The sequence below is a fragment of the Colobus angolensis genome, unplaced genomic scaffold, assembly GCF_000951035.1.
Source record: "Colobus angolensis palliatus isolate OR3802 unplaced genomic scaffold, Cang.pa_1.0 Scaffold20, whole genome shotgun sequence".
Taxonomy (NCBI): Eukaryota; Metazoa; Chordata; class Mammalia; order Primates; family Cercopithecidae; genus Colobus; species Colobus angolensis.
In genome coordinates, this window is record NW_012115155.1 from 10,334,493 (window position 1) to 10,356,653 (window position 22,161).

Here is a 22,161-nt window from a genome sequence, read left to right on the forward strand (position 1 = left end):
GTTGGCCAGGCTGGTCTCGAACTCCTGACCTCAGGTGATCCACCCACCTTGGCCTCCCAAAGTGCTGGGATTACAGGTGTCAGTCACCATGCCTGGCTTACATGTGTTTTTCTAGCCTTTTACTGTCAATCTACCTATGCCACTGTATTCAAAGTGAGTTTCTTGTACACAGCACATAGTTGGATTGTGTTTTTTCATTGATTCTGCCAATCTGTGTTTAATTGGTATGTTTAGACTATTTACATTTATGACAATAACTAGTATGTAAGGCTTAGGTCTGCCACATTACTATGTGTTTTCTGTACTTCTTTTCTTTCCTGTGAGGTGTTTTTTTTTTTTTTGAGAGAGTCTTGCTCTGTTGCCCAGGATGGAGTGTGGGGCAGTGGTGTGATCTTGGCTCACTGCAACCTCTGCCTCCCGGGTTCAAGAGATTCTCCTGCCTCACAGCCTCCTGAGTAGCTGGGATTAAAGGCGCCTGCCATCACGCCTTGCTAATTTTTTTGTATTTTTAGTAGAGACAGGGTTTTACCATGTTGGCCAGGCTGATTTTGAACTCCTGACCTCCAGTGATCCACCCGCCTCAGCCTCCCAAAGTGCTGGGATTACAGGTGTGAGTCATCACGCCTGGCCTCCTGTGAGTTTTAGTCTATCTTCATGTATTTATATATATAATTTACATGTTATTTTGTAGCTTAGGCAAAATAGCTGCACTAAAGTTTCATAGTCAAGAGGCACCGTGTAAAGGAGGTTAGTATGAATAGAGTGAACCAGAAGATTCAGGGATCGTAAACCTTTCAGCTGTCAAGTTATCTTTCTTGAGATAGTTTTAGAAGAGCAAGTCCCAATAAACATTTAGATTCTTGTAGTGTGGCTTGAAATGCTACCGAGCAAATTCCTAAATATTTTTTCTATGGAATTCTTGTGGCATGAAGAGCTGTTCAGTGGTTCATGTCCTACTTCCACTAAAAGGCAACACTCCGTGACCTCTGGAAATCTCACCTTCTTTCCAAACCTCAGAGTACACTTGTGAGGAAGAAAAGCTGGGAAATGTAGCCGCCTCTGTACTTCCATTCAGAGACTGAACTGTTAGCTTCTCCACCTCTGCTTAATCAGTCAGTACTCCATCCAAGTGGGACTCATCTTGAGCCTTCAAAAAAACTCTTAGAGCAGTTTCCAAATGGAATTTATGTAAGAGAATGGGAAATGTGACCAATTATCTAGAGGCTCACATTTCTTTGTACATATATTATATCCGAGATTCATGGCACTTAAAGTCCATCAGTAGAAATACTTGCAGGTATTTGCAAAGTGCTATCAGCACTTTCAATCATATGTGGGTTTATTAAAAGGTTATTCTCAGGTTCTACCAGAACAACAAAACATTCATTGAAGGCTTACCCTAGACCACTCTAAGAGCTTCGTATATATGTTTTTTTTTTTTTTTTTGAGACAGAGTCTCGCTCTCGCCCGGGCTGGAGTGCAGTGGCCGGATCTCAGCTCACTGCAAGCTCCGCCTCCCGGGTTTACGCCATTCTCCTGCCTCAGCCTCCTGAGTAGCTGGGACTACAGGCACCCGCCACCTCACCCGGCTAGTTTTTTGTATTTTTAGTAGAGACGGGGTTTCACCGTGTTAGCCAGGATGGTCTCGATCTCCTGACCTCATGATCCGCCCGTCTTGGTCTCCCAAAGTGCTGGGATTACAGGCTTGAGCCACCGCGCCCGGCTCGTATATATGTTAAACAAAAGATCTTTTGGCAGAAATGCTTACAATGCATGTATATTTTAGCATCTTAGGAACTACTGTGGACTTAACTGTGTTTTATAGTAACGCAGTACAGCTCTTCCACAATGACTCTGGAAGCCACCGGTATCCTCCATCAGTACTTTGGGAGCTGTTAACACGTGGATTTTACAAACACCAAGGCTGTCACTTAACCATTAAACTGCAATTCCAATAAATACACACAGCTTGCTAGGGCAAAGGGTAATTTTCTAAGTTTTATATTCTACAGGATATACTTAAACACTGAAGCCTCAAGATTTTGTAACAAAAACGTATGGTTTTTTTGAAACTGGAAAACTGTGGTTCTGTTTTTCTCTTCTATTTTAATTAAGTTTATACGAATTTCATGCATTAATACCAAATGTTTCTGGAGAAACTAACCTTTGACCCGGACGTCACTGTACCTCTGAAAGTGGTGGTAAGCAGCTTTCCAGGGGTTCCGATAGTGACGAAGCAAAGTAATTGGGGGTCTTGGACGCACTGGGACATACCTCACACCTTCCTCATCTATTACAGAGAAGACATTAAACAACTTATTAACACTGTCAACAACCTTCAAAGTTCAATTCCAGTAAGCGAGGCACGAGTGAGGCCGACCATGTAACGAGCCTCTGGGTTGCACTTTGACTTGACTGGGAGGCGCCATAACACAAGTCAGCCTGTGACCATTACCAATATACTCCTTGGGAGGAGACTTGCGCTTCTCAGCCTTCACCAGAAGACTCTTGGCAGTGGACTTCTCGTCGTCAGTGCTGTTTGTCTCCATCATGTCACCTTCTTCTGTTGAGATCACGTGCTGTTGCTTTCGAGGCTTTTTCCTTGGGGAGGCACCAGGTGGTAGGTCACTTGTAGGCATGGACAGGTTGTTTGCCAGCAATGAGAGAGATGGAGACACAGTGTTGGTAGCCAGCGGAGGAACTGCTGTCATAGGAAAAGGAGCACACATATCTGTAAGAACTCAAACACAACGAAGTTTTACTTCCTTCCTTCCAACAAAGACAATGATTAAGAAGACAGCACAGAGCACCAACATTTATTGAGTCTTCCTACGTGTCTGGCACTGTGCTAAGCACTCTGTAGCAGAAGCTGCAAACTCCTCCCTAGTAGCCCGTGTCTTCATCTTCCTTAGTTCCGGGACCTCCCTTTGACAAGGGCACAATAATATTCAGCTAAAGAAGGTACTTCCCAGCCTCCATTACAGGTGTGGCCATCTCAGATGCAAGTAGAAACATTCTGTAGCACTTTTAGGAAATTTCCAGGAGGGAGAGAGAGAGCAGGTGTGACCTACTCCTTGTTTTCTTTCTGTGATCCTGGAACTCAGATGAGATGGCTGCAGCATCCCCAGCTGTCCTGAATCAAGAGCATGAAGGTCAAATCCTAGGGGTGGTGGAGCGAAGAGGTGGAAGGAGCCTGGCTTTCTAATAATTTGACGAAGTCCACACACCATCCCTGAACTGTCTGCCTCAGGACTTCTTCCAAAGGAGATGACAGGATCTTATGAGTTAAGCTACTATTTTTCACACTTTTTTAACATAAATGTCTAGCAGGTAACCTATTAACTCATGATCTTAAAAATCATCCTAATAAGTAGCCATTATTATTATCCTCCAATTCACAGATGAGAAAACATGGCACAAGTCACACAAGTATGAAGTGGGCAAGCTGGGATCGACAGAGGCAGTCTGGCTTCAGAGCTTGCGCTCTCACCGACCACAGTGTGCTGCCTCCAGATAAAAAGATGTGTTGTGAGGACGTAAACATTTGCTTGCGCTTGTATGAATCACACATCTAGGAACTTAAAAATCATGTTACGGGGCTCACCTTAACTCTTATTTTCACTCTACCACCTACTCGCCCTATTATCCTCTACCCACTCTGCTGCCCACTCCCAACAGTCACACCCTAAACTTTCCTGTCGCCGTTAAATAGAAACTGCCTCACACCCAATCTCAATTTCTAGCATCCAACTCCCCAGGTAAATCCAACTCTCTTTCTAGGTTCTTCCCCTCAGTACTCAGCCTCCAGCACTCCTTAGGCCTACAAGGAACTGTCACCTGTTCACCCAACCACGTTCCTGCAGTCACCCACCCCTCTCATGTCTATCCTCCCCCATCGCCAGGTCTGAACCCTATAATCACTGTGTTCCTTTTCTTCCTTCATTGTCCCCTCCTTTTCTGGCTTTACTGTGCTCACTTAGCAAAAGGACAAGAGGTTAAATCCTATTCTCCAACCAGTCTGCACCTATGCAACTGAATGTCGCCAGAGGGAGACGCACTACCATGCTGACTGGCCTCACTCGGACAACCCTCTCTGCTAAGTCCAGTCTGTCTCGCGACGCCTGCTTCACACCTTCCTCTCCCTCAAACGCTCGATGCCTCCACCACCATTTGTATTCTCAGTGGATGGCCTTGCTTTCTATTTTACTGAAAAAGATAGATGCAATCACAAGAACATGTCCATCAGCTCCCACCACCTCATTTCCCCCTCTCCACTGTGTCCCTATACTCTCCTTCTCTCCATGCTTTCAGCAAAGGCCAACCTCTTCGGTACACACAAATCCCACCCACTCTCACCTCCTCAAACAATGCTCCAGGAATTCACAACTTTCTCCTGCATCCTCAATTCTTCTCAGTCTACTGGATCATTCCCATTAACATACAAAACTCTTATTTGTCCCATCTTAAAAAAATCTTCTTCTTGGCCAGGCGTGGTGGCTCACCTAATCCTAGCACTTTGGGAGGCCAAGGCAGGCAGACCACAAGGTCAGGAGTTCAAGACCAGCCTGGCCAACATGGTGAAACCCCATCTCTACTAAAAATACAATTATTAGCCCAGTGTGGTGGCAGGTGCCTGTAATCCCCACTACTCAGGAGGTTGAGGCAGGAGAATTGCTTGAAACCAGAAGGCGGAGGTTGCAGTGAGCCGAGATCATGCCCCTGCACTCTAGCCTGGGTGAAAGAGCACAACTCCATCTAAAAAAAAAAAAAAATCTTCTTGACATCATGTCACTTCAAACACCTTTTTTCTCTTCCTTTAGAACAAATGCCTCAAACGTGCTGTTTATATATAATGTCTCCATCTCTCCCGGCTTTCTCCTGAACTTGCTCCCGTCATGCTTTTACCCCATCATTACACAGAAACTGCTTTTCTCAAGACCTCTGTGACCTCTGTTTGCCAAATCCAAAGGTCACTGCTCAGACCTCATCTTCCTGATCTCTCAAGAGCGTGTGATCCACCTGATCATTCTCTCCTCCCTGAAATATTTTTGTTCTTGCAACTTCCAGGACACCACACACTGTAAGTCATATTCTTACCCTGTGTTCCCTCCATTCAGCCTCCTTTGCTGGACTTTACTTCCTCTCCCATCTCATCGTAGTGCACTATCCTAAGACTACATCACAGACTGCTTCTGTCTTTATCAAGATACATTCATTCCCTAGGTGATCTGAACCACTCATCCAGGCTCATGACTTCAAATATAGTTTACATATATAATGACAGCTCTCAAATTTATATCTGCAACTTCATTTTCTATTCCAAAAGCCAGCCTCATACATTCAACTATTTATTTGATGTCTACATTTGAAATGTCTAACAGACATCTGAAACTTACCCTATCAAAAACTAAACTCCTAATCTTTCCCTACAAAACATGGTCCTCCTGCAGGCTTTCCTGATTCAGCCAATGGCAACTCTATGGCCTCCGATTGCTAAGGCCAAAATCTTGGAAGTTGTCCCAGATACTGTTCTCTCACACTCAACATCCAATCATGAAACACACTTAGCTCTACCTTAAAAACATAAACAGAATCCTACCACCTCACGCTACTTCCACCACTACTGCCCTGGCTGAGCCTTCATTGTTCCTTGCAATTAATGCAACAGCTGCTTGACAGTCTCCCTGATTCCATCCCTGCTCCCAGAGTCTGTTCTTTCCCCAGCAGCCGGAGTGTTTATCTTCAGTCCTAAGTGAGCGCTTGGCACTGCTCTGCTCACACTCCCTGCTCTGCTCCAACAGCTCCCTGCCAACCCCAGCAAAGCCAAAGCCTTTACAACAGCCTGTGGGCCCTGTTCAACCAAGATCTGATCCCGCTGCCACTCCCCTTCTTACTTAGCTCCAGCAACCTTTGGTTCTTTGCTATATTTTGAGCACATCATGCATGCTCCTATCTCAAGATTTTTGTACTTACTGCTCTCTGGCCTGGAATACTCTTTCCCCGGATATCCTCATGGCCAGCAACTTCATTTCTTTAATGTCTCTACTCAATGGTCACTTCCTCAGTGAGGCAGTCCTGGCTACAACTTTCCCCTATACTTCGTCCCTGCTTTGCTTCTCCATAGCACTTATCACCCAAACATACATATACACACATACATACATACATATGTAATTTAGTCATCTTTTTATCTTTTGTCTCCCTTTCTAGAATGTAAGATCTAACAGGATAAAGCTGCATTTGTCTAACACAAAGCTGCATCGTCGTGCCCAGAACAATTCCTGGCATAGACCCCTATAGGTTGAGGTAGGATTACAGGCAGTTCCCTAGCACAGAGAGGTAAAGGGAACCAGCCAAAAAGAGCAGATGAGCGGCGTAACTGAGGATGCTTCACTTCCCCTTCTGGATCACTCATGGTATCTTTCAAAGAAAGGGCCAAGGGTAAAAATATCCACAGAAAGAGATTTCATGGCAGAATAAATAGATAAGTAAATAAACGTATAGACACAGTACAATCACACCTCTATCAGGCAAACAACATGAGAAAGAAATGGAGGCCTTCTCATTGAAATAGTAGGTAATACTGGATACCAGAGAACAAATAACTTGCTTTCTTCTTTGGATTTGTTTCTACTTCACACAGTTTATATACTGAATATGTTACTTTTGTAGGAAAAACAAAAGTACACAATAAATTATTTAAAAAAAGAAAAGAAAAAAAGAAAACCTCTCAAGTGACTTGACTTTCTCAAACTGGAAGTTTAGAGCTAAGATAAAGCGGTAAAGGGAGAAATGAATTGCTTTAAGATTTTACTAATCACATATAGGTTTTTCAGCAACATAAATCTTACTTGATTGCATAACAAGGCAATGAAACTTGGAAATAAACAGTACTATAGCCATATTGTGACCCCTTTTACATAGCAGCATTTTCTTTTTTTTTTTTTTTTTTTTTTTTGAGATGGAGTCTCGCTCTGTTGCCCGGGCTGGAGTGCAGTGGCCGGATCTCAACTCACTGCAAGCTCCGCCTCCCAGGTTTACGCCATTCTCCTGCCTCAGCCTCTGGAGTAGCTGGGACTACAGGCGCCCGCCACCTCGCCCGGCTAGTTTTTTTTTTTTTTTTGTATTTTTACTAGAGACGGGGTTTCACCGTGTTAGCCAGGATGGTCTCGATCTCCTGACCTCGTGATCCGCCCGTCTCGGCCTCCCAAAGTGCTGGGATTACAGGCTTGAGCCACCGCGCCCGGCCAGCAGCATTTTCTTAATGCATGCAAGGAAACTACCTTGAAGGATATCCATGGGGAAATACTAATCTCTTTCATGATTTTGGCCAGAAATTAAACTTAATTACAAAAGGGAAGCAAAGTAGTTTTAGTTTTCACAATGAGTTTATTGCTTTCTTCTATTTATCAAAAACTAATGACATGCAGCATCTAAAATGGGTATCAGGGAGTCTTGGCTGAGGGTCACAGAAGAATCTGGATTCTGGAGGAGAATTAGGGAAGGGGAAGAGGCAACTGCCAATGGAGAGTATTCTAAGGACGGACTTACCAGAAACTGGCCTCATGATATCCATTGGTTCTGCTTCTTCTTTCACTTTAATTTCAGGAACAGGAGGGCCCAAGACGGAGGAGAGACTGCCACCCACAGTGACTGATGGAGGTGGTGCAGCTGCAATGGTGGTGATGGGTGGAGTGATGGGGACCGCTCCAGGAATGGTTGAAAGGGCAACGGCTGGTTGTGATGGGGGACTGGCTGCTGCAATCATAGTTGGAATGGTCGGTGGAGGCTGCTGGGCAGTTGGAGGGACGGCAATGGTAGGCTGATCATTATTTTGATTGGATACAGTCTCCATGGACACAGTGACCGGAGTGGCCATAGACACGTGGATTTCAGACTTGGGTTTGGCACTAAAACACAAAAGAAAAGCACATGTAGCAAATAAGAAAAAAACTGCCTTCATCTACAACATCTCAGAGGATGGGTATTTGTCCAATTATTTCTGTTCAGCACACTGCACAACTGATACTCTATTTTTTAATTTTTAATTATTAAAAAATTTTGAGACAGGGTCTCACTCTGTTACCCATGCTGGAGTGCAGTGGTGTGATCTGGCTCACTGCAACCTCTGTCTTCTGGGCTCAAGGGATTCTCCCACCTCATCCTCCCGAGTAGCTGGGACTACAGGTGTGCGCCACCATGCCAGGCTAATTTTTGTATTTTTTGGTGGAGATGGGGTTTCACCATGTTGCCCAAGCTGATCTCTAACTCCTGAGCTCAAGTGATCCGCCTGCCTCGGCCTCTCAAAGTGCTGGGATTACAGGTGAGACCCACCACGCCCAGCTTTAATACTCTATTTCTTGACTTTCAAGTTTAACAAAGCAATTTTAAATGTCAATCAGGTTTTAAAAATATACTGTATGTCCTGCTGCCACCCAAGTTTTTATAAGCAGTAATAAAATTAACAAGAAAATAACACTTTAAAGAACTCACTCAAAGTCATATCATCATAGCACAACCAATTTTCATAATATTAATATACATTTTCCCCCAGAATTCCTTAATATATATGTTGACTTTGGAGTTGTTATTTTTCTGTTTTTTTTTTCTCTCTTTTCTTTCTTTTTCTTTAACTACAGTTGTAATTGAGAGGGACTGAGGTTGAGCTGATTACTAATGGCCAACGCCTAATCAACCATTCCTGTGTAAATGGAATTTCCATAAAAACTCGAAAAGACTGGATTCAGGAGCTTCTGGGATAGCTAGCACGTGAAAACTCCTGGAGGGGCGTGCCTGGAGAGGCCATGGAAGCTTCACATCCCTTCTCCCAGGCCTTATGCGTCTGTTCCAGTTGGTTGGTCATCTGCATCCTCTGTAATAGCCTTTATGAAAATAGGTTAATGTACATAAAGTGTTTTCCTGAGTTCTGTGTGCTGTTTTAGCAAATTAATCAAATGTATGCATGGGAACTAGTTGGTCAGAAGAACAAGTAAAACCACCTGGGGCTTGCATTGGGCGTTGCAAGTTTGGTAGTCTTGTGGGACTGAGCCCTCAACCTGTGAGATGTGACACTATCTCCAAGTGTCATAATTGAATTGGAGGGCACCCACCTGGTGTCTTTTGCAAATCTGGTTGGCTGGTTGCCGGGGAGAAATCCTCCCCCACTTCTTACTAACTAAAGGTCACAGAAGTTTCTGTGGTGTTGTTGAGTGAAAGACAAAAACACTGGCTTTTACTCCTATATTCTCAGATGAGCAACTGTATACTTGGGATTTTTAACCTATAGAAATGAAAATACTGAGTTGGGCACAGTGGCTCATGCCTAAAAATCCCCAGCAGTTTGGGAAACTGAGGCAGAAGAATCACCGGAGGCCAGAAGATCGAGACCAGCCTAGGCAATACAGTAAGACCCCATTTCTTAAAAAAAAATTTTTTTTTAATTAGCCAAGTGCATTGGCGTGCACCTGTAGTTCCAGCTACTAAGGAGGCGGAGGCAGCAGAATTCCTAGTGCCCAGGAGTCTGAAGCTGCAATAAGCTATAATTGTAACACTGGCACTCCAGCCTGGGCAACAGAGGGACTAGAAGTTCTGGAATATAAAAATGTAAATGCTGAAAGGGGGAAAAAAAAGAAAAAACACTAGAGAGTCTGAACTGCATATTTGAATAGGCATAAGGAAGAACTGCCTAGGCATGGTGGCTCACGCCTATAATCCCAGTGCTTTGGGAGGCCACAGCAGGAAGATCACTTGAGCCCAGGAATTCGAGACCAGCCTAGTGAACATAGGGAAACCCCAAAACTACAAAAATACAAACATTAGCTGGGCATGGTGGTGTGTGCCTATGGTCCTAGCGACTCTGGAGGCTGAAGAGCAGGAGGATTGCTTGAACCTGTGAGGCTGAGGCTGCAATGAGTTATGACGGCACCAATGAACTCCAGCCACAACACAGTGAGACCCTGTCTCTTAAAAAAAAAAAAAAAAGGAGAAGATAAATTACGGCAAAATATTAAAAGTTACATCTGTTTGATTACTATTATTTTCTCTATTTTCCCAGACATTTACAGATTTTCATATTGAGAAGGCTTTAAGATAAATTTGAAGATATCTAGAAAGAAAAAGAGAGAAGAGAAAGAGATAGTAAATAAGTAAGAGAGAAAAGATAAAGAAATCAATTTTAGAAGTTCACCTGACAAATAAAGAGTTTCCCCCAAAAAAAGGGATGAGATGGAAATTGAGTAGCAGAAAACAAATTATGAGAGAAATAATATATTAAGATTTCCCTGTACCGACCAACACAGGTTTTCTGACTGAAGAGACCACTGAGTATCCAGCACATATAAAAACAACCAACTGGTACAACAAACCACCATGGCACGTGTATATCTATGTAACAAACCTGTACATTCTGCACATGTATCCCAGAACTTAAAAGTACAAAAAAAGGCCAGGCACAGTGGCTCACGCCTGTAATCCCAGCACTTTGGGAGGCCGAGGCAGGAGGATCACGAGGTCAGGAGTTCAAGACCAGCCTGGCCAACATGGTGAAACCCTGTCTCTGTTAAAGATACAAAAAATTAGTGGGGCGCAGTGGTGAGCGCCTGTAATCCCAGCTACTCAGGAGGCTGAAGCAGGAGAATCGCTTGAACCCGGGAGGCAGAGGTTGCAGTGAGCTGAGATTGCGCCACTGCACTCCAGCCTGGGCAACAGGGCAAGACTCTGTCTCAAAAAACAACCAACCCACATTCTACTGTCAAATTTTTGAACATTGAAAACAAAGATCATTAAAGTGTTCAGAAAGAAATGAATATGTAAGATAAAAAGATCAGCACTCAAAAATCGTATCTGGGTTTTCAAAAGTAAAAAAATGTAGAAGACAACAGAGTAATACCTTTATATGTATGCCACACTCTGTCTCTCATATCTATGAGAGTGAGACAGATGAGAGAGAGAGAGAGAGAGAGAGAGACTCCCTCTCACTCTGTTGCCTAGGCTGGAGTGCAGTGGCATGATCATGACTCACTGCAGTCTTAAACTCCCAGACTCAGGTGATCCTCCTGCCTCAGCCTCAGTAGCTGGGACTAAAGGTATGTGCCACCATGCTTGACCAGGTTTTGTATTTTTTGTAGAGGCGGAGTTTTGCCATACTGACTGGCTGGTCTTGTACTCCTGGACTCAAGCAATCTGGCTGCCTTGGTCTCCTGAAGCTCTGGGGTGGGCCACCACAGCCGGCTAATATTTTTAAAGAGCAATGATTCCTTGTCTAAAATTCTGCCTGCCATTCTATCATTTAAGAGTGAGGAGTTGTGTTTCAGGAATGGGGTAGACATACTTTTTCCTATTCCTCCCACAAAGTAGAGCTAAAACTCGGGAGTGTTAGATATAAACCAAGCACAACGAGCTGCTGAAGAGTGAGGAGAAAAAGGCACATTGTCTAGAGACCTCAGGACCCAGGAACGGCATGGCAGTCAGTTCCCTGGGTTTGTTTTTTGCCTTGTGTGTCCTGGACAGGGCGCTGGAGAAGCTGATAACATGGAAATGCCAAAGAGCAGAGACAAAAAAAGTCCCAAGAAAAGCCTACTCTGTCTAGCCCAAGAACCAACAAAAAGGGGTGGCTTGACATGACGTAAATCCTGTAGACAATAATTGCTCTACTCCAGTGAAACGTCACAGAAACAACTGCGGCCTTGGCAAAGGCTGAGAAGAGTCTAGACTTCCCTGGCCAGGTTGTAATGAGGGGCCTCAATCTCCTCCCCATCCCACTACTCATGCAGTATCATCAGAGGCCAACTGGGAACCTGGCCTTCACTGATCACCCGGCAGTAACAAGGCAATGCCCCCTCTTCCCTGCTGGGGTAGTTTGAGAGGAGGCATGCTAAAGTATAACCTATACATAAATTCAGTCTTATAATTTAACACTTACAATGTCCAGTTCCAAACAGAAAATCACTCATCAAGAAATAGGAAAATCACAACTTGAATAAGACGAGATGAATGATAAAGGAATTATCTGACAAGGACTTTAAAGCAGGTATTATAAATATGTGTTAATATGCAATTATAAATTCACTTGAAATGAATGAAAAAATAGAAAAATCTTAATAAAAAAATCAAAGTTATAAAAATTTTGGAACCAAATAGAAATTAAAGAAATAAAAAATATAATAACTGAAATAAGATGGTCTTGCTGTGCTGGCGAGGTTGGAGTGCCGTGTGGTCCTTCATAGGCATGATTACTGAGCACCACAGCCTCCAACTCTTGGCCTCAAATGATCCTCCCTTCTCAGCCTCCTGAGTAGCTGGGACTATACAGGTAAGAGCCATAGCATCTGCCTTAGAATCAATGAGGCCGAAGACAGATCAGTATAATTAGCCTAATCTGAACAATACAGAGAAAACAGAACGAAGAGTGTGGATAGAATAAAGATGTTTTCTGATATGCCAAGTATCAAAAATTGACATCTTGGGCATTCCGTCACTACTACTGAAGAGGTGCTCTTACAAATCAAGGGGATAAATCAAGAAAAAGGAAGCATACAGGCTCCGGGTGACAAGGTGTAGGGAATTCAGAGCCTGGCGGAGAAAAGAGGCACCAGGAACAATAGCTGGGCACCGAGACCAGACAGGCACCAATACAGACTGGGGCAGGCAGAAGCAGGGCTTCAAGGAGGGATATGATCAAGAAAAAGCACAAATGACAGAGATCTGACAGGTTTAACTCAATCAGAGCAGTTCTGTAGGTTTGGTGGAAAGTTTGAAGATGAACTAGTGATACCTAGAAAAACCTACACAAACATTATAAGCCTTGTAGTACTACATGACTTAAAAAAAATTAAACTTACTTATATTGACAGCTATTGGATTTCCTTTTTAAATCTGTTTTATATTTTTTCCTTTAAAGTTTTTTTGTTTTGAATTAATAATACATTTACATGTTTCAAATGATATATGGAGAAAGCTCCTCGATATATTGGATGGGTTCATCCACTATTATCTTCCACACAATTACCACTATATCTCAGCATTCCATTGACTCTAAGATGGCAACAGTTATAAAATGAACCATTATTTTGTGCACACTTAAAAATAACTGAATTCTAGAATATTAAGATGTCATCAGTTTTAAGATACTGATTTTAGAGATGCTATGGTTTTAAAACCTTGTTTCTCACAATCAATAAAATATAATAATTTCTTGTATGACCTTATAGTACTTATGTATGTAGACAAAAGCAAATACAAATGTATTTTCTTTTCTTTTTTTTTGAGACAGAGTCTGGCTCTGTCGCCCAGACTGGAGTGCAGTGGCACGATCAGGACTCACTGCAGCCTCAACCTCCCAGACTCAGGCAATCCTCCCACGTCAGCCTCCCAGTAGCTCGAGACCACAGGTTTGCACCACCACACCCAACTAACTTTTGTATTGTTTGTAGAGATAAGAGTTTCGCCATGTTGTCCAGCCTAGTCTCAAACTCCTGGGCTCAAGCAATCCACCCGCTTCAGCCTCCCCTCCCCAACACCTCTGGCAGCTGAGACTACAGGGGTGTACCACCACGCCTGGCTACTTTTTTTTTTTTTTTTTTCAAATTTTAGTAGAGACAAGGTCTTGCTGTGTTGCCCAGGCTGGTCTCAAACTCCTGAGCTCTAGTGATCCTCCCATCTTGGCCTCCCAAAATGCTGAGATTACAAGTGTGAGCCACTGCACCTAGCCCAAATGTTACTTTCTTACCCAACTTCCCTGCTTATTTCAAAACTGTCATAGCATATACTTCGTACCTTTTTCTTTTTTTTGACTCATTTGGGTTGCTTTTTTGACTTGTAACCATATTTTATTTACTCAGTCCCCTATTCGTGGAGTAGAGTATAAAGACCAATACAGATAACAACATTCAACAGACTGAAAAACTACAAATTTAACTGGGAATATCTGGAGGCAGAAAGTGAACAGAATGTACACGATTCCCCAGGCTCTCCATCCTATCAAGAAATGCAATGCCCAGCCACGGTGGACAAACCACATGCTGTCAGAGCCAGATTTCCCAAAGTATGTCACTTCCTTGCTTCTCTACACTAAGGACTTTGGGGAAAGTACAGGTGGCATGAAAGCTATGGGGGTGGGAGGAGGTGCTTCTGAGCTCTGGTGCTGACTCTTGAGAGCTGCATTTCAGAGTGGAGCTGTCCAGGGAGCAGCAAGCCAGTTATCTTTCAATAGAGCCCTTCCAACTCTGGCGTGTTAGCTCTCGGCACGTTGACACCTCTGTCATCTGATATGTGTGCTAGTGTATCCGATTAATACATTACCACATATACCTGGGACAGAAAAATGCCTCTGTAATTTTGGTAAGTATTGCCAAGTTGCCTTTCTGTAAGAGTTATAACAGTTTGCACTCTCACCAAGAATAAAAACACCCAATTATCCACAGCTTTTCCAACAGCATATTTCAAACTCCTGGTATTTTGCCAGTATGAAAGATAAATGATGGTGTCTTAGTGTGCTCTCAGTTTGCTCATCTCTTGATATAAAGCATCATTTCACATGTTATGGACCTTTGACACTTCTTTACCTGTGACCTAATTGTTCAAAAAGGTTGTTCATTTTTCTACTGGACTTCTTTATTATTCACTTCTGGCAGTTATTTATATACTACGAAGATGAGCCGTTAGACTGTGATATGAGTTGGAAATATATCTTCCCAATTCATCATTTGTCTTCCACTTTGCTTATGAAGTTTTTTCTTGACAAAAGTAGTTTGTTTCTTAAATAATTTTTACTAAGTCAAATTTCTCTCTCTTATTAAAGACAGGGTCTCACTCTATCATCCAGACTGGAGTACAGTGGCATGATCCTGACTCACTGTAGCCTCGACCTCCCAGACGCAAGCAATCCTCCCACCTAAGCCTCCTGAGTAGCCAGGACCACAGGTGCGCACCACCATGCCTGGCTAATTTTTGCATCTTTTGTAGAGATGGAGTCGGTCTCGATCTCCTGGGTTAGAAGCAATCTGCCCACCTTGGCCTCCCAAATTGCTGGGATTATAGGTGTCAGCCACCATATCCAGCCCTGAGTCAAATTTCCCAAAACTTCCTTTTTATAGATTCTGAATTTTGAGTCATAATGTGATATGGTTTGGCTCTGTGTCCCCACACAAATGGCTCCCGTGATTCCCATGTGTTAGGAGAGGGACCCGGTGGGAGATGACTGAACCATGGAGGCGGGTCTTTCTTGTGCTGTTCTCGTGATAGGAACTAAGTCTCACAAGACCTGATGGTTTTAAAAAGGGAGAGTTTCCCTGCACAAGCTCTCTCTTTGCCTGTCACATCCACGTAAGACGTGACTTTCTCCTCCTTGCCTTCTGCCATGAATGTGGGGCCTCCCCAGCCACATAAATTTATCCATGGGTTTTTCTATCATTATTTGCATAGAACTACATTAAGTTCAATGTCGAAAAAAACTCCTTTTTAATTTTTTTATGGTTTATCTCGATTGAGTTAGTGTTAGGCAGGCAAACTAGAAATAGGAATGAAAGGAGAAAACAGAGAGCCCTTTTAACCCATTTAAAAATGTTCTCTGAGAGCTGGGCATAGTGGCATGTGCCTGTAGTTCCCTACTCAGGAGCCTGAGGCAGGATGGTGACCTGAGCCGAAGAATTCAAGGCTTTAGTCAACTGTTCACACCCACTGCACTCCAGCCAGGATGACACAGTGAGACCCTATCTAAAAAATAAGGAAATTTAGGCTGGGTGGTGGCTCACGCCTATAATCCCAGCACTTTGGGAGGCCAAGGCAGGCAGATAACTTGAGGTCAGGAGTTTGAGAACAGCCTGGACAACACGGTAAAACCCCACCTCTACTAAAAATACAAAAATTAGCTGGGCGTGTTGGTGGATGCCTGTGATCCCAGCTACTCGGGAGGCTGAGGCAGGAGAATCACTTGAATCTGGGAGGTGGAGTTTGCAGTGAGCTGAGACTGCGTCACTGCACTCCAGCCTGGGCGACAAGAGCAAAACTCCATCTCAAAAAAAAAAAAAAAAAGTAAATTAAAAAAGTCACAATGAAAGAATTATATAGCAGAATCAGTGGGTTGCAATGAAAGCATTATTTAGAAGAAAATTCATAGCCTTAAATATTTATGTCAGTAAAAAAAAATATTGAAAATTGTCAGGCTGAAAAACTAGAAAACAAACAAACAAAAATAAAGGAAACAATAAATATAAAAGCAGAAACTAATAACTTAGAAAAGAGACTAACACTGGCTCGGCGTGGTGGCTCACGCCTATAATGCCAGCACTTTAGAAGGCTGAGGTTGGGTGGATCACCTGAGGCCAGAAGTTCGAGACCAGCCTGGTCAAGATGGTGAAACCCCGTCTCTACTAAAAATACAAAAATTAGCCAGGTGTGGTGGTGCGCACCTGTAGTCCCGGCTACTAGGGAGGCTGAGGCAGGAGAATCGCTTGAATCTGGGAGGAAGAGGTTGCAGTGAGCCGAGATTGCGCCACTGCACTCCAGCACTTCAGCTTGGCAACAGAGTGAGACCCCGTCTCAAAACAAAACAAAAGGAACAGAAAAACCCAGACTAACACTAACCCAAGTAGTCCTAGCTACTTTGGAGGCAGAACAGGGAGGATCACTCAAGCCTGGAAGGTCAAGGCTGCAGTGAGCCAAGCCATGATTGTACCACTGCATTCCAGCTTGAGTGACACAATGAGATTCTGTCTCAAAAACAAAAAAAGCAGGGGGTGGGGGGCGGGGCCGGGAGCCCAGCACTTTGGGAGGCCGAGGCAACTGGATCATTTGAGGTCAGGAGTTTGAGACCAGCCTAACCAACATGGGAAAACCCCGTCTCGACTAAAAATACAAAATTAAGCTGGGCATGGTGGCACATGCCTGTAATATCAGCCACTCAGGAGGCTAAGGCACGAGAACTGCTTGAACCAGGGAGGTGAAGATTACAGTGCGCCGAGGTTACGCCACTGCACTCCAGCCTGGGCGACAGGGCGAGACTGTCTCAGAAAAGAGAGAGAGAGAAAAAAGTGTAATTAACACACGGAATTTAATCGTATCTATTTCCCCTTATTATTATTTCGATTTATTATTATATCCTATTTACTTGTTGTCTGCTAGAACTGATGAGGCCTGAAAAACGTGAATGAAAGCCCCTTTGCTCCTAAGCTGCTCTTTGAAACCCTCCTCCTACTTCTTGTAAATTCTGCTTTATGAGCCTTAACGCTACATTATTTGGCACACAGATATTCTTAACTGTTAAAACTTCATTGTAGGCTGGGTACGGTGGCTCACATCTGTAATCACAGCACTTTGGGAGGCTGAAGTGGGAAGATCATGAGGTCAGGAGTTCAAGAGCAGCCTGACCAACATGGTGAAACCCTGTCTCTACTAAAATACAAAAAAATAAGCCAGGCATGGTGGCGTGCACCTGTTATCCCAGCTACTCAGGAGGATGAGGCAGGAGATTCTCGCTTGAATCTGGGAGGTGGAGGTTGCAGTGAGCTGAGATCATGCCATTGTACTCCAGCCTGGGCGACAGAGCAAGACTCTGTCTCAAATAAATAAATAAATAAATAAAATAAACAAACTTCATTGTAAATTAGATTCTTCAGCATTATAAAGGACCCTCCGTGGGCCGGGCACAATGGCTCATGCCTGTAATCCCAGCACTCTGGGACGCCGAAGCAGGCAGATCATTTGACGTCAGGAGTTCGAGACAAGCCTGGCCGATATGGTGAAACCCTGTCCTTTACTAAAAATACAAAAATTAGCCGGGTGTGGTGGCACGTGCCTGTAATCTCAGCTACTCAAGAGGCTGAGGCAGGAGAATTGCTTGAACCCAGGAGGTGGAGGCGGCAGTGAGCTGAGATTGCGCCACTGCACTCCAGCCTGGGCAACAGGAGTGAAACTATGTCTCATGAAAAGAAAAAAAAAGGACCCTCTGTGTTTTGCTTTTAAGCTGAATTCCACCTTTTCTGATAAGATTTCAATTTGTTTACCTTTGCTTGATAAATCTTTTGAAAAAATATTTGTGTAACTTGAGTCCTCAGATGACATTATCTTTTTTCACTGGTATTTTAAAATTGGTTACCATGGGATTACAATCAGCAGTCTAAATTCATATCAATCTAGTTCGCATCAATACCAACTTAACTTCAATAACATACAAAATGTGAAAGGATGGAAAAAGATATTTCATGAAAACAGTAACTGAAAGCAAGCTGTGGGCCTGTATCAATATCAGAGAAAACGGATGCTAAATCCAAAACAAGACAAAGGACATACTATATTAATAAAAGATTCATCAAGAAGATCAAAGAACTGGGAGAAATGAGCAGTCACTAATTAAAGGGCATAAAGTTTCAGTTAAGCCAAATGAAGAGGTTCTAGAGCTCTGTTGTGTGACAATGTGCCTACAATGAACAACAACGTACATTTAAACCTCTCCCTACCAGGGCAGATCTCATGTTAAGTGTTCATACCACAATAAAGAGAAAAAGATACAGCAATTATAAACCTTCACACATCAAAGAACGGTGCCCCATGTAACAGAATAAAGGAGATACTGACAGAATTAAAGGGAGAGACAGAGAGGATGACACCCACCCAAGCTGGAGTGCAGTGATGCAATCTCAGCTCACTGCAAATTCCGCCTCCGAGTTTCAAGCAATTCGCTGCCTCAGCCTCCCAAGTAGCTGGGATTACAGGCATCCACCACCACGCCCAGCTAATTTTTGTATTTTTAGTACAGACAGGGTTTCTCCATCTTGGACAACCTGGTCTTGAATTCCTGACCTCGTGATCTACCCGCCTCAGCCTCCAAAAGTGCTGGGATTTCAGGTGTGAGCCACTGCACCTGGCCATAGCTGGAGATTTCAATACCCAATTTTCAATAACGGATGAAACATCCAGATGGAAACTTGGCAAGGACACAGAGAACTGGAACACTAAACAAACCAGACCTAACATATATACAGAATACTCCACCCACCAACAGTGACTGCACATTCTTCTCAAGGGCACATGGGACAATCTCCAGGACAGATCATACTTTAGGTCAAAATTCAAATTTCAAAAAATTTATAGACTGAATCCAAAGGATCTTTTCCAAGTACAATGGAACAGACCTAAAAAATCAATATGAGAGAAAATGGAAAAATTCACAATGACATGTGAGGCTTCTTTCCTGAGTCGGATAATGGTTTTGAACACATGCAGAACACTTCCTTAACTTTTTGGCATCTTCATAATGTAACAGCTATAGGAAAGCATTTTTTTTTTTTAAGACAGGGTTTCACTGTTATTGCCCAGAGTGGAGTGCAATAGCACCATCTCAGCTCATGGAGCCTCCGCCTCCCAGGTTCAAGCGATTCTCCTGCCTCAGCCCCCAGAGTAGCTGGGATTACAGGTGGCCCCCACCACATCCGGCTAATTTTTTGTATTTCTAGTAGACACAGGGTTTCGCCATGTTGGCCAGGCTGGTGTCAAACTCCTGGCCTTAGGTGATCTGTCTGCCTCAGCCTCCCAAGTGTTGAGATTATAGACGGGAGCCACCGTGGCTGGAGTTTTTTTTTTTTTTTGAGACGGAGTCTCGCTCTGTCGCCTGGGCTGGAGTGCAGTGGCCCGATCTCAGCTCACTGCAAGCTCCGCCTCCCGGGTTCCCGCCATTCTCCTGCCTCAGCCTCCCGAGTAGCTGGGACCACAGGCGCCGCCACCTCGCCCGGCTAGTTTTTTGTATTTTTTAGTAGAGACGGGGTTTCACCGTGTTAGCCAGGATGGTCTCGATTTCCTGACCTCGTGATCCGCCTGCCTCAGCCTCCCAAAGTGCTGGGATTACAGGCTTGAGCCACTGCGCCCAGCATTTTTTTTTTTTTTTTTTTTTAAAGACAGGGTCTTGGGAGGAGGAGGTTGCAATGAGCAGAGATTGCACCATTGCACTCCAGCCTGGGTGACAACAGCAAAGCTCCATCTCAGAAACAAAAAAAAGGACAGGGTCTCACTCTGTCACCCAGGCTGGAGTGCAGTGGCGCGATCTTGGCTCACTGCAGAGATCTGCCTCCTGGGCTCAAGTAAATCTCTCACCTCCCAAGTAGCTGGGACAACAGGTGCACCACCACACCCAGCTCACTTTTGTATTTTTAGTACAGACAGGGTTTCACCATGTTGGCCAGGCTAGTCTCAAACTCCTGACCTCAAGTGATCCACCCGCCTCAGCCTCTCAAAGTGCTGGGTTACAGGCGTGAGGGCACTGCGTCCCGCCTGACAAGCACTTTCAAGTTGTGTATGACTAATGCTTTCTCCATTCCTTTCTTATGTCTGGACGAGGCGCTGACAAACTATATCCCGGCCCAACATCAGTTCTGCAGATGAAGTCTTTCAGTACAGCCACACCAGACGTGAGGACTCAGACAGAGACTATGAGGCTCACAGAACCCAAAATAACTTACTCTTTATTTTTCCCTTTACCGAAAACACATACCAATCTCTGCTTAGATGATCAACAAAACAGTAAACGAAGTGCTATTGATAACTTCTGTGGAACAAGTGCTCCGACCAGGGCCAATTTCAAGCTGCCAATGTGTTCTTCAATATGGAGTGGGGCAGAGGTTGGTGGCGGGCGGGGGGGGGGACGTGAAACAGCATACCATTCTACGTAATTATTCCATGGGAAGAAGGATAAAATGTAGTTGAATAATTAGTAAGTATTGGGTTTTAAGTATTTACTACATTTAATTATGACTTTTTACCCAGTAATACAATTTTTTCAATGGCTGTCTATAACACCCGCCTCATAAAATTCCTGATAACGTATCAAGCTACTCTTGTGAGTCAGCACAAGTCAAGTTTGGCATCCCTTTACTTAATGTTTCATTTTAACCTTCCTGAATCACTTTGTGTTTGGCCTGCCTCTGTATACAAGGCAGAGCAGAGGTGGGTTCTGCTTTGTAATGCAATCTGGAAACAGGCGAGTTAAGACCTGTATTAGTTTGCTAGAGCTACCACAACAAACCATCACAAACTGTGTGGCTTAAACAGAAGTAGCTTGTCTCACAGTTTTGGAGGCCAGAAGTCTGAGGTCAAAGCGTCAGCAGGGCTGGTTCTTTCTATGGGCTTGAAGGAAGGACAGACTATTCCAGGCCTCCTCTCCCAGCTTCTGGTGGCTTTGCTGGAAGTCTTTGTTATTCCTCGGCACCTTCTCAGCCTCTGCCTCCATGTTCACATCATGTATCTGTCTGTGTCCTCATTTCCCCTAAGAATACTGGTCACGGGTCAGGTATGGAGGCTCCCGCCTCTAATCCCAGCATTTTGGGAGGCCAAGGCAAGAGGATCACTTGAAGCCAGGAGGTTGAGACCAGTCTGTGCCATATAGCAAGACCTTGTCTCTACGAAAAAAATTTATTTAGGCCAGTTGTGGTGGCTCACACCTGTAATACCAGCACTTTGGGAGGCCAAGGCGGGCAGATCATGAGGTCAAGAGATTGAGACCATCCTGGTCAACATGGTGAAACCCGGTCTCTACTAAAAATACAAAAATTAGCTGGGTGTGGTGGTGCGCTCCTGTAGTCCCAGCTACTCAGGAGGCTGAGGCAGGAGAATCTCTTGAACCCAGGAGACGGAGGTTGCAGTGAGCTGAGATTGCGCCACTGCACTCCAGTCTGGATGAGAGGGCAGACTCCATCTCAAAAAAAAAAGAGAAAAATTTATTTAAATTAGCTGGGCATGGGCTAGGCATGGTGGCTCATACCTGTAATCCCAGCACACTGGGAGGCCAAGGCAGGTGGGCGGATCACGAGGTCAGGAGCTCGAGAACATCCTGGCCAACATAGTGAAACCCCATCTCTACTAAAAATACAAAAATTAGCTGGGCATGGTGGCGTGTGCCTGTAATCCCAGCTACTCGGGAGGCTGAGGCAGGAGAATCGCTTGAACCAGGGTGTCAGAGCTTGCAGTGAGCTGAGATAGCACCACTGCACTCCAGCCTGGTGACAGAGAGACTCCATCTCAATAAATAAATAAATAAGAAAGAGAATTTCATTAAACGGGCATAATAGTGTCTTCTGAAGGAGTTGTGATTTACTGACATAATGCATGTAAAATCATTGCAAAGTGCCAAGCCTCAATAAATTCTCTTTACCTGTCAGCACTCAGGCACACACAAAA

The 22,161-nt window shown here is 44.0% G+C and overlaps 1 protein-coding gene across 1 annotated transcript in view; it reads right to left on the reverse strand.

Moving 5' to 3' along the window:
- Nucleotides 1-22,161, reverse strand: part of SAP130 (Sin3A-associated protein, 130kDa) — an 86,780-nt gene that overhangs the window by 6,772 nt on the left and 57,847 nt on the right. Inside the window, exons 16-18 of the mRNA XM_011941689.1 lie at nucleotides 7,552-7,910; nucleotides 2,456-2,704; nucleotides 2,165-2,290 (exon numbers count right to left, since the gene is read on the reverse strand). Of these exons, the coding sequence (XP_011797079.1) occupies nucleotides 2,165-2,290; nucleotides 2,456-2,704; nucleotides 7,552-7,910 (734 nt within the window). The remainder of the gene's footprint in view (nucleotides 1-2,164; nucleotides 2,291-2,455; nucleotides 2,705-7,551; nucleotides 7,911-22,161) is intronic.